This window comes from Lithobates pipiens, unplaced genomic scaffold, assembly GCF_037356315.1.
Source record: "Lithobates pipiens isolate NorthernLeopardFrog02 unplaced genomic scaffold, aLitPip1_a1.2 Scaffold_18, whole genome shotgun sequence".
In the NCBI taxonomy this organism is placed as follows: Eukaryota; Metazoa; Chordata; class Amphibia; order Anura; family Ranidae; genus Lithobates; species Lithobates pipiens.
In genome coordinates, this window is record NW_027507758.1 from 485,726,362 (window position 1) to 485,742,429 (window position 16,068).

The 16,068-nt window shown below is 38.4% G+C and overlaps 1 protein-coding gene across 1 annotated transcript in view; it reads left to right on the top strand.

Moving 5' to 3' along the window:
- The first annotated feature begins 14,816 nt into the window (after positions 1–14,816).
- Positions 14,817–16,068, top strand: part of LOC143986748 (nodal homolog 2-A-like) — a 3,880-nt gene continuing 2,628 nt past the window's right edge. Inside the window, exon 1 of the mRNA XM_077485152.1 lies at positions 14,817–14,994. Coding sequence (XP_077341278.1) covers positions 14,817–14,994 — 178 coding nt within the window. The remainder of the gene's footprint in view (positions 14,995–16,068) is intronic.

Below are 16,068 nucleotides of genomic sequence, written 5' to 3' on the forward strand. Positions count from 1 at the left end.
TGTCCCAAACTATGTCTGCCACTTCACTTAGGTAAATTGCATCAATTTTACATTTAAAAAACAGCTTTTTCGGCTTTATTAAGATGTTCCATCAGGCAGGACTTCATCAACAGCTCTCTAAAACATTCTCTGTGAATCTTTGTAAATTGCAGCCCACCCAGTAAAGTGAATGTGAAGCTTTCCTGGCAGAGTACAGCCAGAATCCCTGACCGAGGATTCACATGACCTATCCAACGTGGTTTAAATCCCCACCTGACAGCTCAGGCAATTAGATCTCTTTTTATCTCACAGTGGGACTTCCCGGACTTTCCAGGAGCCTCTACCCCTAGCCACAATTTAAATAAACAAAAAAGATTGGTAATTATTACAACATAAGGAAACAGAAAGTTTTGGCAACATATAATAAAACAAAATGTAGATAACTTTAACACTACAACATAAATTAGGTGACTTTTTGTTTGGATTCATTCTCATGGAAAGAAGGTATTTTTAAAGACAAGAACTGAATATGAAGACTATACACATTTATATTATTAAAGGAGGGAAAAGTACAGAATTCATTCTTTGAAATCATCTTCCATTGTTCTGAATGATTTAAACTAGGTGAGAATTCCAATTTTCAACTTTAATGATACCCATTGTTCAATTAGGGGCGGCTCTTCAAAAAGCTATTGGACCCGTTTAATAGATCCCGGGATACTAGCAGATCATATGGAAAGGAGAGAGTGCCAAGAAAAAGAAAAACCACCAAACAAAATGTTTTTAGACACACTAATGAAGCAAAAAAAGCAAATCATTTCACTGGCTTCTCCAATCCATCTTCATCGGGACTAAACATCATTTGTGAATCCTAATTCAGTACTGCTAAAATAGTATGATATAGTATAAAACAGGTATCTAAAGAGCATGTCATTTATGCTAAGGATCTAGTTTTAAAATTAAGCGGTTTAAAATTTTTTTTATGTAATTACAAAGTATCAATGTTGTATAAAAAATTTTATATAATAAAAAAATTATAAGCATGAAGGACATTAACCAATATTTTAAGCTGTTAAACACATTGTCTTTAAGCAAAAAAAATCTTTCAGCCCGAAGGCCAAGAATCAACACCAAATAATAAATATTTAAGAAATTGATTAAGATTACAAGATAAAATGTATGTATAATGTTAATTTTTTTTAGCTAAACAATATTGCTATTATATATGTATATATATATATATATATATATATATATATATATATATACATACACACTGCCTTGAAATAGTATTCATACCCCTTGAAATTTTCCAAATTTTGTCATGTTACAACCAAAAAACCACAAGTATTTTATTGGGATTTTATAAAGGAAAATGATAAATGGTTTTCAGCATTATTTACAAATAAATATCTGAAAAGTGTGGAGTGAATTTGTAATCAGCCCCCTGATTACAAATATTTACTCTGATACCATTAACTAAAATCTAGTGGAACTAATTGCCTTCAGAAGTCACTGAATTAGTAAATAGAGTCCACCTGTGTGTAATTTAATCTCAGTATATATAAAGCTGTGCTGTGAAGCCCTCAGAGGTTTGTAAGAGAACCTTAGTGAACAAACAGCATCATGAAGTCCAGGGAACACAGCAGACAGGTCAGGGATAAAGTTGTGGAGAAGTTTAAAGCAGGGGTAGGTTATAACAAAAAAAAATATCCCAAGCTTTGAACATCTCTTGGAGCACTGTTCAATCCATCATCCGAAAATGGAAAGAGTATGGTACAACTGCAAACCCACCAAGACATGGCTGTTCACCTAAACTGAGAGGTGGGGCAAGCAGAGGAGCATTAATCAGAGAAACAGCCAAGGTAACTCTGGAGAAGCTGCAGAGATCAACAGCTCAGGTGGGAGAATCTGTCCACAGGACAACTATTAGCTGTGCATTCCACAAATCTGGCCTTTATGGAAGAGTGGCAAGAAGAAAACCATTGTTTAAAGAAAGCCAAAAGAAGTCCTGTTTACAGTTAACAAGAAGCCATGTGGGGGGCGCAGCAAACATGTGGAGTAAGGATGTTAAATGCCAAATGTTTTGTAATGCTGATTCGTTTTAATACATACAAAAAAATACATGTGGAATAAGTTGCTCTGGTCAGATGAAACCAAAATTTTACTTCTTGACCTAAAAGCAAAACGATATTTGTGGCGGAAAACTAACTCTGCACATCCCGTGAGCACACAAACCCGCCCCCAAAGATGCTGCTTGCAGGACCTTTTCTAACGTCCTGCAAGCGCACCACCCGAGTGCGAAAGGCAGGCGCTATTCAGGTGCTATTTCTAGTGCTAAAATGCCTGAAAACTGCCTCAGAGTGAAAGGGGTCTTATAGTCTACAAATGTGTAAAGAGAGGTCCTCCAAAAGAGGGACCACTCTTTACTCATTTATGTATGGGATGGTGGCAACGCCTCAATCAACTTTTGTTGAAACCTCTTTTTGAGTTATAGTTTGCAAAAGACTTGAGACTGGGGCGGGGTTCACCTTCCAGCAGGACAAAGACCCTAAACATACAGTCAGAGATACAATGGAATGGTTTAGATCAAAGCATATTCATGTGTTAGAATGGCCCAGTCACAGTCCACACCTAATTCCTATTGAGAATCTGTGGCAAGACTTGAAAGTTGCTGTTCACAGACGCTTTCCATCCAATCTGACAGAGCTTGAGCTAATTTGCAAAGGAGAATGGGCAAAACTTTCACTCTCTAGATGTGCAAAGCTGGTAGAAACATCCCCAAAAAGACTTGCAGCTGTAATTGCAGTCAAAAGAGATTCTTCAAGGAATTGACTCAGGGGGGCTGAATAAAAATGCACGCCACACTTTTCACATATTTATTTGTAAAAACTTTTTAAAACCATTTATCATTTTCCTTCCACCTTTCAATTATGTGAAACTTTGGGGGTTATTTACAAAAAAGAAAATCAACTTTGCACTGCAAGTGCACTTAGAAGTGGAAGTGCAGTCGCTTTAAATCTAAGGGGTAGATCTGAAATGAGTGGAAGCTCTGCTGATTTTATTATCCAATCATGTGCAAGTTAAAATGCTGTTTTTTTATTTTCCTTGCATGTCCCCCTTAGATCTACAGCGACTTTACTTCCAAGTGCAATTTCAGTACACTTGCAGTGCAAAGTCGATTTGCCTTTCGTAAATAACCCCCTTTGTGTTGGTCTATCACATAAAATCCCAATAAAATACATTTACGTATTTGGTTGTAACATGACAAAATGTGGAAATTTCAGGGAGTATGAATACTTTTTCAATGCACTGTACATAAAGCCTCCTTATCTACATGGCTGGAGCTATCAGAATTAAGCCGACTGTAGACGGTCCAAATATTGACCAATGAACCGGAGGAGATTGGATCCATGTATGGGCAGGCTAAATGTACCCAAGTTGACCGATTTATCAACTTGCGTAGAACTAGCCTGTAGGATTTTACATGCGACTATTGCTAGCTGCTGTTGTATCCGCTAGCAATAATCACTGTGTTCTCTGGTGGGGATGGCTACACAGAAGGGATTCCCCTACCAACACGGACTGTATTGATGGGGGAATCGAGCAACCACAGGTTTCAGGCAAGAAAATTGTTCCATCTATGGTCAGTCTTAGGTGATCCATAATAAACGAAAGCAGTTAAAAGTGTTAGCTCCTATAGAAAGACTTATCTGTAAATAGTATTTCATCTACATAAATGTCAGTGTTCCCAAAAAAGGGACAGTAAAAAGGGAAGAATGCCTTAAAAATTGCAGACTGGACCCAAAGCAGGGTTCTGAAATGGATTATAGAAGGGCATAGTGTGTATAAAAATGAAAATGACTGGAGAGAATATTACAGGCAGACTGGATAGTCTATGAATTGCAAGTGAAGTAGATGTAGAAATGTAATAAATCATGTACAGACAAGAGAAAAATGTATCAGTTTTTGAACAGAAGAGACAGTTGTGTTGAAAAGCAGACAGAACTGTATTAAAATGGGACACAGAGCAAGGGTTTCCAAACTACAGCCTGTGGGTCACATTGGGCCACTACAAGATTTTAACCGGTCTGCAGCAGTTTAGGTCATGCTTTTTTCATGGTACAGGTGGCCTGTCCGCCAGTATCACAACAACCAATGTCACTGAGCAGCCAGGACACACAGCGTCATTCATTTCTCTGGTGCTGGTGGCTGGTCTAACAGTAAAATGGGAACGTACAATGCTGATCTAGGGTGGTGGTATCTACAACCCAACATTCAGAAGAGGACCTGCTCTGCCTCCCGATCTCTGTCCAAACTTGCTTTGCCTCCCTCCCTGTGCCATGCTGCCCCTGCTTTTATGATTGTAAAGCAGGACAGGGAGACTGAGGATTCTTATGTGAATGGGGAGCTCTAATGTACAAGGGAGGCCTCTGATGTGAGGTGGGCATTGATGTGGAGGGGGATTAAGGCACAAAACTTTATCCTGGCCCACTTATGTCTTAAAGCAAACCTTCTTTAAGATAACAACCAACATGACCATATCCTCCTTCTTCCAATAGCAATGTGACAGGTTTCTGACCTACCAGTCTATTCATTTTATTATCACTAAATGCTAAATCCTGTTGTCTGCATTAACCATTGTAATCTTTTATTTCTTTAAGCCGAGACCCTGAAACCACTTCGCAACACAAAGATGGTTGGAATACTTCAAGAAACCCAACCTCTTTCACAAAGCAAAGGATGAGTTCCCATTTCAGTACACTTGTAAATGCTTCACTCTACTTAGATCTGGACCACCCATCCACTAGTTAGGAAGGGTCCCTGTGTGTTGTTCTTGGAACGCTTTATTGGAAGAGGAACACTACATTTAGTATAGTGCCAATGTTTAAGTCAATGTACTACATTGTAAACAATTTCAACATACAACTGATCCTCCCCCCCACGCACACACACACTCATTTATCAACCATGTGTGTCTGCAATATAGAAGTAATTCTAGGGTCAAGTGACACTTTGCTAAATTGTTGTAGAGGTCAGCAACCAGGTTTCACAATCCAAAGAAGGATACATCTCCTAATTCCTTTTACTGGCAATTTAGATCACCACAATGACTATTTTGAGAAGTGAAGTAACTTATTCTGGAACACTTAAGTAACCCGAATTTTGTAACAATTTTAAGACAAATATTCTTTTAATTAAGTGCCTATTTTTGTTCCATGTCTTCATCCCTTTTTTTTAAAATCTTTGCCAGGATGGTACAGCTTTGCCTTTCTGTATCTGTTAGAGAACTGCTTATCTTGGAAACTGGCTTCTGGTGCTTAGACTTTCTGTCTGCAGCATAAGCCCCCTGACCAACCCCTGGTAACTTTCAACGTCACTGCATCCAGCTTTCTTCCAAAATAATTATTTTAATCGAAAGGAATCATGCATCAATTCGATTTTGACGCTGGCTTGGCCAACCATGGCTTTAACTAAAGAGCTCTGGAGTCTGTTAAAAGCATTGCCTGGGGAAAGCATTGCCCTAACTTTATCTCTAATCCTGTGGTCTCCAAACTGCATCCTGGGAGCCGGATGTGGTCCTTTTGCTTGCCTTTTTCTGGCCCTTGGAGCACTATTTCACCAACTGACCCCAATGATGTGGCTTTACTTCCCCTACTGACACCATCAATCGGGCACTATTGTTCCACTGGTACTAACGATGGGGCACAATTTCTCCCATTAAAACCAATGATGGAGCACTGATGTTAAGGCATTTTCTACTCCCATTGGTCACAGTCCCCCCCCCCCCAAAGCCTGAAGGACAGCAAACTGACCCTTTGCTTACAAAAGTTTGGAGATCCCTGCTCTAATTATCTGAATTGATGTTTATTTTAGAAAGACTCTGGCCATGCTTAGCTCTTGTAAAAATGTAGTAATTTGCTCTGGGTCTATGCTATTTCTAATTGCTGTTTCAATATTTGATATCCAGGTGACATTAGCTTTTGCTATGGCATTCAGTGTGACTGCTGGCTTAAATGCACCTGTACGCTGAGTAAATGTTTTTTTTTAAATCCAAACAGATCTTGCAATCCAACAGATCTTTAAGACCCCTTTCACACCACACCGCCCTTTGCGTCGGCAGTAAAACGTCGCTATTTTTAGCGGCGTTTTACCGCCGGATTTGCGGCGCATTTCGGCCACTAGCGGGGCACTTTTACCCCCCGCTAGCGGCCGCGAAAGGGTTAAAACCACCGGCAATACGCCGCAATATCGGCGTTTTGCCGGCGGCATTACAGCGCTGCCCCATTGATTTCAATGGGGAGCAGCGGTGGAGGAGCGGTAAACACACCGCTCCTTCACCGCTCCAAAGAAGCTGCTGGCAGGACTTTTTTCTGACGTCCTGCCAGCGCAGGGCTTTCACACTACAAACAATGGTGCAGCTTCTTTAGGGCGGATTGCAGGCGCTATTTCTAACGCTATAGCGCCTGCAAAACGCCCTGGTGTGAAAGGGGTGTAAATGTAACTGCATCCTCCACTGGCAGCATTACGACCCCTTTCACACCACACCGCCCATTGCGTCGGCGGTAAAACCGCTGGATTTGCGGCGCATTTCGGCTGCTAGCGGGGCGCTTTTACCCCCGCTAGCGGCCGCGAAAGGGTTAAAACTGCCGGCAATACGCCGCAATAGCGGCGTTTTGCCGGCGGTGATACAGCGCTGCCCCATTGATTTCAATGGGGAGCAGCGGTGCAGGAGTGGTAAACACACCTCTCCTTCCCCGCTCCAAAGAAGCTGCTGGCAGGACTTTTTTCTGACGTCCTGCCAGCGCACCACTGTAGTGTGAAAGCCCTCGGGCTTTCACACTACAGACAATGGTGCAGCTTCTTTAGGGCGTTTTGCAGGCGCTACTTCTAACGCTATAGCGCCTGCAAAACGCTCTGGTGTGAAAGGGGTCTACATGTCTTGCCAACTTCATAAGTGATCCAGAAATGATTTGTTAACCCTACTTTATTCTTCTAGTATGATATTCCTAATTTCCTATTTGAAAAAAAAACAAACAGTGAACATCTATCTTCAGAAATGGATAACATTTTAATTTTTTTTTGGTGATGGGATGATGATATTGATGTGAAGGGGAGCCAGAATGGCTTATTCTGTTTGCATACCATTGGTCATGGGGAGAATGGTACTCACCTGAGAAAATTCTCTGTGACGAGAATATACAGTATATACTGTATATACATATCATTGAGTGTAAGTATGAGAATACAAGAAAGAGAATATATAGACAAACAGATCCATCTACAAGAACCTAACAGGTCTGACACTATAGAGACCTCGAGAAGAGTAGAACAACACAATACTCTCTCCTTGGACACCATTAAAAAAGCAGCTTTTAAAAAGGGTGACATTGGCTGTGACAACGCTATGTCATATGCACATGCCCTTTGTATTTCTTGTGTTTTCCTTATAAAGCGCTTTGAGAAGCAACATTTAAAAGCGCTATTTAAAATAAAGTTTATTATTATTATTATACAAGAGACCATCGAGCTACTGCAGTATGGACAGTGAGGGAAGACATTCAGCACATCCTACCAGTCACCTATCTCCTGAAATTTCTATGAAGGGCAGAGCAGCAAAAGAAGGAAGCAAAGAGGAGGAATCATGGAATGCAAGTCCCAAGACCAACAGAATGGTGGACCTCTGTGGGAACTTGTGTAGAAGTTGCATAGCTTTCACCCAGAAGAGGCTGAGCCTGTATGGCGAAGTTTATCTAGAGAACAATAAGGGTTTTTATTATTTTTAAAGGGATTCTAGTCCTAATGATGAAGAGAAAAAAAAATAATGGGATTGGCAGAGAGTGGGCTACAATTTATTGTTAGCCAATCCTAGAGTTTTGCGTGGAGAGGATCCACGATCCATCATATGAGCTATGAAGATGCATCAGAAAGTTACATTTTTGTTATTGGGTTCAAACTAAGTTTAAAGGAAAGTTGAGAACAATTAAATGTATTCATGTATGAGTGTTGCCTACCAGTAAAGTATAACTGCTTTATGTATAAACCCATCAACACGGGCAGCATCAATAGCATGTACAGCACTTAAGCTGGCCTTACAGTTTTTTTTTAATTCAATTTCCGTTACATTTACCTTCAACTATGTAGTGCAAGGGCCTTCCTGATTGCATACAAATTGAAAGTGTTTAGCTTTGAGCTCAATATGTTCTTGGTAAATCAAAAGGAAGAGCCTTATCAGAATTGCCAGCATAGAAGCTTTGTAGCAATACCTCCAACACAACAACATAGAGGGGTGGGGTAAAGGGAATATTTACTATGGAGTCCAGTCATAATAGCCTGTTATCTCCTGGAGAAAATAAATGTAATAAATAGCACAAGTTGTATACAGTAAACATGAAACATGTCTGATGGGCTGTGCAGTTATTGCTACAATAGAGCTAAAAGATAAAAATAGCTTGGTAGTTCCCCATTTACATCAACTCACTGTTTGGTAATCCCCAATTCAGATTTCAGTGTAGCATAAAAGGGACATTTTCATTTCAGTCTTTAAGCTCATTCTAAGTCAATCATGTATGTAAATTTTTATAGCTTTTCAAATTATCAAGATGCTGAAATATATATTCAGGTATTGAAACTCTGTCTTATTTTGCTGTCTGGCGCTACAGATTTATTTATTTATTCATGGTACGTATGTAGTGCTATCAATTTATGCAGAGCTTTACATATTCTGTATATATTGTACATTCACATGAGTCCCTCCCCTATATATATATATATATATATATATATATATATATATATATATATATATATATACACACAGCATGGCCAAAAATATTGGCACCCCTGCATTTCTGTCAGATAATTCACCACTTCACCAAGAAAATTGTTGCAGTTACAAATGTTTAGGCATTCTCATGTTTATTTCTTTTGTTTGTATTGGTATGAAACGAAAAACAAAAAGCCAAAAGCACATTCCACGCAAAACTCCAAAAATGGACTGGGCAAAAATATTGGCACCCTCAATTTAATATTTGGCAGCATATCCCTTGGAACAAAATAGCTGAAATCAATCGCTTCCTGTAACCATCAATGAGTTTCTTAAACCTCTCTGCTGGAATTTTGGACCACTCTTCTTTCGCCAACTGCTCCAGGCCTCTCAGATTGGAAAGGTTTCTTTTCCCAGCTGCTATTTTGAGATCTCTCCATAGGTGCTCTATGGGATTTTGATCTGGATTTATTGCTGGCTAGTTCAGTACAATCCAGGGCTTTGGATTTTTGCCCATGACTGTATATACAAACACAAAGGGGTAGATTTACTAAAGCTGATGCACTCAAAATCTGGTGCAGCTGTGCATGGTACCCAGTCAGCTTCTAACTTCAGCTTGTTCAATTAAGCTTGGTAAAAAAAAAAAACTGGAAGCTGATTGTTTGCACTCTCCAGCTTTAGTAAAAAAAAACAAAAAAAAACAAAACAAAGGGAGTTATTTACTAAAGGCAAATCCACTTTGCACTACCAGTGCAAACTACAAGTATTAAGTGCACTTGAAAGTGCACTTGGAAATGCAGTCGCTGTAGATCCGATGGGGACATGCAAGGAAAATAAAAAAACGCATTTTAGCTTGCACATGATTGGATAATAAAATCAGCAGAGCTTCCACTCATTTCAGATCTACCCCTCAGATTTACAGCGACTGCACTTCCAAGCGCACTTTCAGTGCAATTTCAAGTGCATTTTGCACTTGTAGTGCAAAGTGGAGTTGCATTTCGTAAATAACCCCCAAAGTGTATATGTAGATACACGTATACACATAACCATCATGTATTAACATCAGTCACTTACAAAACTTCAGCTGCTAGGTCTAGCTTCATTGTCACTTGCCATTTTACCATGTCTCTTTTCAGAGATAAGAAAGAGGGACACCACCCAAGGCAACAATGTTCTGGTTACATGATGTAGGATTGTAATTGCAATGTGGGATTAAATATGCAAAAAAATATTTGCCTTCAAATAATATTTTTACACTTTTTCTGTTGTTTTGGCTTTTCAAGATAGCAAACATTATATTGTCTGCTGATTAGGCAACAGCAGAGGGATTCAGCGTGTAAAGTCTTCAGCTTTCCAGTGTGCATCCATGTTTATTTCTTACAGGTTCTTATATATCGCCGTCAATTTACGCAGCACTTTACACATATTTATTGTACATTCACATCAGTCCCTGCCCTCAAGGAGCTAACAATCCCAACCCCTTCACGCCGACGTAATGCAATTATGCGGCCTTCGGCTTCAAGAGGTTGAACCGGGGTGATGCCTGCAGCTGAATCACCCTGCTACCATTTTTTTGAGCCGACGGTTGGCTTTCTTATGATAACAATCAATGCGGCTAAGCAGCTGCTCCCGCTACATTACGCAGCTCGTCTTGGCTCTTCTGCCCTACCGGAAGGCCCGATCGGCCAACCGGCACGTCCGCCGGAGACCCGAACGATGCCGCAATTGCCTTTAATCGGGTATCGAGTATAGTAACCTGGAAGTAATGTCATGACATCTTTTCTGGTTCACTGAAGACTTAAAGGCGCCAGATTTTTTTAAAATTACAGTATTACTGCCTCTTACTGTCACAAGGGATGTTTACATTCTTTGTGACAGCAATAAAAGTGATCAAACTTTTTTTTTAAAGGGACAGTGTAAAAAAAAAAAACTAAAAATAAAATTTTTAAAGCGCACCATCCCTCCGTGCTCATTCACAGAAGTGAGTGCATACGTAAGGCGCATCCGCAAATGTAAACAGTGTTCAAACAACACATGTGAGGTCGTCTGATTGTAACAATTCTAGCACTAGACCTTCTCCGTAACTCTAAACTGATAACCGTTATAAAATTTTAAAGCATCACCTATGGAGATTTTTAAGTACCGTAGATTGTTGCCATTCCACAAGCAATGCGCAATTTTAAAGCATGACATGTTCGGTATCTATTTACTCAGTGTAATATCATCTTTCACATTATACCAAAAATTTGGGCTAACTTTACTGTTTTTTTATTTTTATTTTTTAAATTCATGAAAATTTATTTCTTCGAAAAAATTTAGCATTTAAGAGACCGCTGCGCAAATACAGTGTGACATAAAATATAGCAACGATCGCCATTTTTTTCTCAATAGTCTCTGCTTAAAAATATATATAATGTTTGAGGGCTCTGAGTAATTTTCTATAAAAAAAAAATACTGATTTTAACTTATAAGCAACAAGTGTCAGAAAAAGGCTTAAGCATGAAGGAGTTAAGGTCCTTAACTCACATTCATACACAAGTAAAGAACTCTATTGCAGCCACTAAAATGATCTCACCCTGTGTGTGCCATGGGGTTGATTTACTAAAGGCAAATCCACTCTGCACTACAAGTGCACAGAAAGTGCAGTTGCTGTAAATCTAAAGGGAAGATCTGAAATGAGGTGAAGCTCTGCTGATTTTATCATCCAATCATGTGCAAACTAAAATGCTGTTTTTTATTTTCCTTGCATGTCCCCCTCAGATCTACAGCGACTTTACTTCCAAGTGCACTTTCAAGTGCACTTACAGTGCACTTATAGTGCACCTGTAGTGCAAAGTGGATTTTCCTTTAGTAAATAACCCCCCCCCTGAACTGGCATCCATATCTAAAAGATGTTCCATCTGTTATATATTTTAAAATAACACAATAGCTCGTATTTAGCAAAAGTTATAACACGTCTTTTTTTAGTTTAAGACCAGACTGAATGATGATGAAATGTTTACTGGTATTATCTGTAAAGCCCATTTTTCAAAACAATGTGTCTCTAAAACTTTGGTAATTTGCAGTGTTTACTCTGGAAGTGTGACTCCTTTCACACCTGTAGTAGACAGCACATTTCACACTTTATAATCTCATCATTAGAGGTGTCAAGTCAGCTAAGACGGAAGACTTGTAAAGGCGTGTGCATTTCAATAGATATGTATATCACTCACATAGCTACTACTGCACAAATTTTGCATACTTCCCGGATTATAAAGCAGTGGTCTGACTACTATTCTATGCTCTGATTGTTTTGTTATGGTTGTTGGCTTTTATTGTTGATAGTCATTTCTAGACTTAGCCACCAAGAGTTCTTTATTCTCTAGTGCTAATTCCTGAAATGATTGTAAAACGAAATTTCTTTAATTAAAAAAAATAAACATGCTATTCTTACCTGCTCTGTGCAATCACCCACAACTGCAGGAAGAGAGGAGAAGGTTTTAAGGGGAAACACAGCCATTGGAAGGTTTTTCACCTTAATGTAGAGAAAGCCCTTATGGGAAAAAAATAACTTTGCCTTTAAAACTAATATAAAGTAGGTAAAGCCCAATATTTTTTGTTTTTAGTTTTACATAGAGTAGGGAAAGTTAAAACTCCTACCAAGTTATTTTTTTGCTATCTGTGGTCAGCTGGGGAGATTTCCCTTCACTTTCTGTCCTGAAGGCACAACAAGAAATGAGTGCAAATCTCTCCAATGTGAATAGAATTCCCATCTTAAGCTGGCCAGAAATTATATGATTATCCTTTCCTGCAACCACAGGTGACAGACATAGACAGCAAAAAACATGAAAAACAAAAAAATACAAAGGGTCTAAAGCCGTACAGATACCCATCAAAATGCTGCTTCAGCAGGAAACTACAAAATTTTGATTAGTGTGTTTGTATTCACGCTCGACAGAAGTCGATCATTTGATCAAGTTCTATGGAAGGGACATGTTGGAACATTTTCCTTGTTCAGTGTCTGCAGCTGCAGGTGCTACTCTCAGAATACAATGTTTCAGTGGAGGGTGTAGAGGATCCTCCATACACATCTTTTGTGTGTATTGAAGAATCAATTAGTTGCTCCAACAGTGTATTGCCCGCTTAAGTTTTCCCTTCATTATCCAAAATAAAAACAATTACCTTATAGATATAATTCTGATTGGCTGGGTTTACTGCTTTTAAGAACAAGAACTGTTTATTAAAAATGGCCATCTGTGTAAATGGGTCCAGTATTTGTTCCACATCTAGTATATGTACCATACGGCTCTATGTTGACATTTTCACACATATGAAAGTGTATCTGATAGCTTATTGGTTATTAGATGGCAATATTTTTTCCTACATAAAAATTAGTTACCCAACTACTTTCACAAAATATAATTAGCCCAATCTAAATAGATTTTCAGTTAACACACATGTCTAAGATTTAAATTGTGTTGGTAATGCAGCATCTGATGTGATTTTCTGTATGAATTTTATTGTCAGTGCTGTCTCAGCACTGTACTTCTTTGTTAATAGAAAGGGCCAGATACCAGTGCTTTCCTTGAACTGGGCAAAACAATTTGGTAAGAATAGAAAATATTAGGGGGGCTATTGATAAAATGGTCATGGAGTCTGTACAGTCAATACATGCTCATTCAGATTATTTTTGGCTTGTGCTACTCTTCCCCTTCCATTTTCTAACTACCATGACAATCTTCAATTGTTTAGGCTTTGTATGCAGTCTTTTCAAACTGAAAGGTGAAAAGTAAAGCAAAAATATTGCTCAGCACTAAGGAATTCCCTGCTTTTGTATTGAGTGAGTATCAACTTCTAATTACAAACCTCCCTTTAATCAAATCACTTTCTTGTCTTCTTAAGCACTTCCTGCCTGGCAGCAGTAACATAGATAAACTTGCAACTATGCAGAAAGCACCCTGCAAAAAAGGGGTGGTGGAATAAATTCTTCCATGACATGGAAGTTGCACAGTGGTGCTGCCTAATGCTTTCCCTATGCATGGTTGATCTGTTGGTCAAAAGCAACTTCCTTTTTCCGCTAGAAAGGACATTATTCAGCAACTCTGCCATGGGTGCCTTCCAGAATGGCAGGTTGAATGCAGACCTGAAAATGCAGGGGGCAGGCTTGGCTCAAGCACTGCCTAGAGTACCTAAAACTAATCTAAGAAAGTATTATTTTTCTAAAAGAGTAGTTGATGCTTGGAATAAACTACCAGCAGAGGTAGTGAGACAGTCAACAGTAAATGCTTGGGATGAACATAGATCTATAGTCAGACAAAAAAGTTAATGAAAAAAAACCCCAAAAATTTAAAAACTAAACAAAAATGGGCAGACTCTGCCTTTATCTGCTGTCACTTTTCTATGTTTCTTAAATTAAAAGTACAATAAAAATATAAGCAATATTATTTTCATAATATTATATACAAATATATACAATAAGCTCCTAAAACAAATGAACTAATATCTAGTGGGAAAAGTAGTTTTGGCACAGAGATGAGTGTGATAACAATGTAGGACATACAAGGCCACAATCTGCTCTACTCTCTCATTTCATGACTTCCATATTATAAAACAATTATTTGATCCAGATCTGGCCAATCATGACACAAAAGCAGAAACATAACAGGACATAATAATTCATTAAATGCCTCATTAAAATAAGAACCCAACTAATTATTGCCATTTCACTATTTACATGTGACATGATTGGATAAACTGAACCTAGGTGTCATTATAATAACAATAGGAGGCCAATCTAGACAACAATGCATTCAATAGGTAGTGAACTTGCAAAGATCAAGGGATTTTCAATGTGAATTACCACTGAAGCTCTGGGCTATATAAACTTTCAGAGTTATCTAGGATTTAGTACAGTTTGGTAGACTACCAAAGACGGCAACATCTTTGAGCTTTCAGAGGCAGAAGGAGCTGAGCAGGAATGGCCTGGCAATGCACTGCAATCCTGAGCTTCACACTACTAATCACACTGGTCTTGGGAAGACCTAGACCTTTAGAAAGAAGGAAGGCTAGCAATGTTCTGATTGCATCTAGAATGGAACCGAATGCTTCTTTTACACATCATGAAAATATTAATTCCAAAGATCTAAAGATTCCTGTGTACATGATGCAGCTCTACAAGACTCTCATCATGGGCAATGACACTGATTCACCCACGCTGGAACATCCGGTTCTCTGGGGATCAGATTCAGTGCTAAGTCTTACTGCAAAACGTAAGTATTGTTACTTTCTTTTCTTATAAATTCCAATGTCATATTGTACTTTTATCTGTTTTCTAAAAACATTTATTTTTGTAGTTATATGCCATCCCCTCTGTCACAGACCCCACTGTCAAGTGACTATGGAACTATTGTGCCAACATTGCTTACATAGTTTTTTGGACAATATCTACCGGTATCTGTTTAGATATAATGATGCGTTATAACAGCTAAACCAATAAGCTAAATCAGTTGTGATGTGAATTACACAGTAACCCAAATCACATTTAGTGTATTCAAAACAAAGCTGGGTGTGGAGTAAGCCCCAAGAAGTGCCATCTACATGATATACTGTATACTCACTCATAGTAATTGTTATGGGTATCTTTAATTTGGTAGTTCCAGGGCCAAGTTCTCCACATTCAATATTTTACTTTTCCTTGGAATCAGAATGTGGAAACAATATCAGATTATTGAAGGGCATGTACAAGTCCGCAGACCTAAGTAGTGCATTGGAACCTTTAGGTAGATTGATAAATGTCAATTTTAAAATTGATTCTGGTGGCCAGAAAATGTTAAAAATTTGCATAGAATGTGTTTATCTGTTTCCATTAACAATAAATCCAAAATCATAAAAAATGTGCTGCAGTTACTATACACTTAAAAAATAGAATTTAGTGGCTCCTGTACAATTATAAGGTGTTTGATACAAATAGTGGAAGAAATATAACTGATATGATAGTGATAGATGATATTTTATGCATATAATCACAACAGATAAGGTAACTCCAACTTCCGTAAAAATATTACAGTATCATTTTATATAACATTTTCTAGAAATGGCTATAAAGGAAGCCTTTAATTGAGAAAAACATGTAGTGACTATTTTAGAAATTAAATTCTTTCTCAGCAGTTTCTCCAACTAAGAGAACCTGTCTGTGTCTGTTTCTAAAGCCCCATACACACTATCATATTGTCTGCTGATTTTTTCCTTCAGGTTTACCAAAACCATGTAGTACAAGGGCCTGCCTGATTGCATACACATTGAAACTCCTAAGGTTTGACCTCATATTATATGGTTTTGGTAAA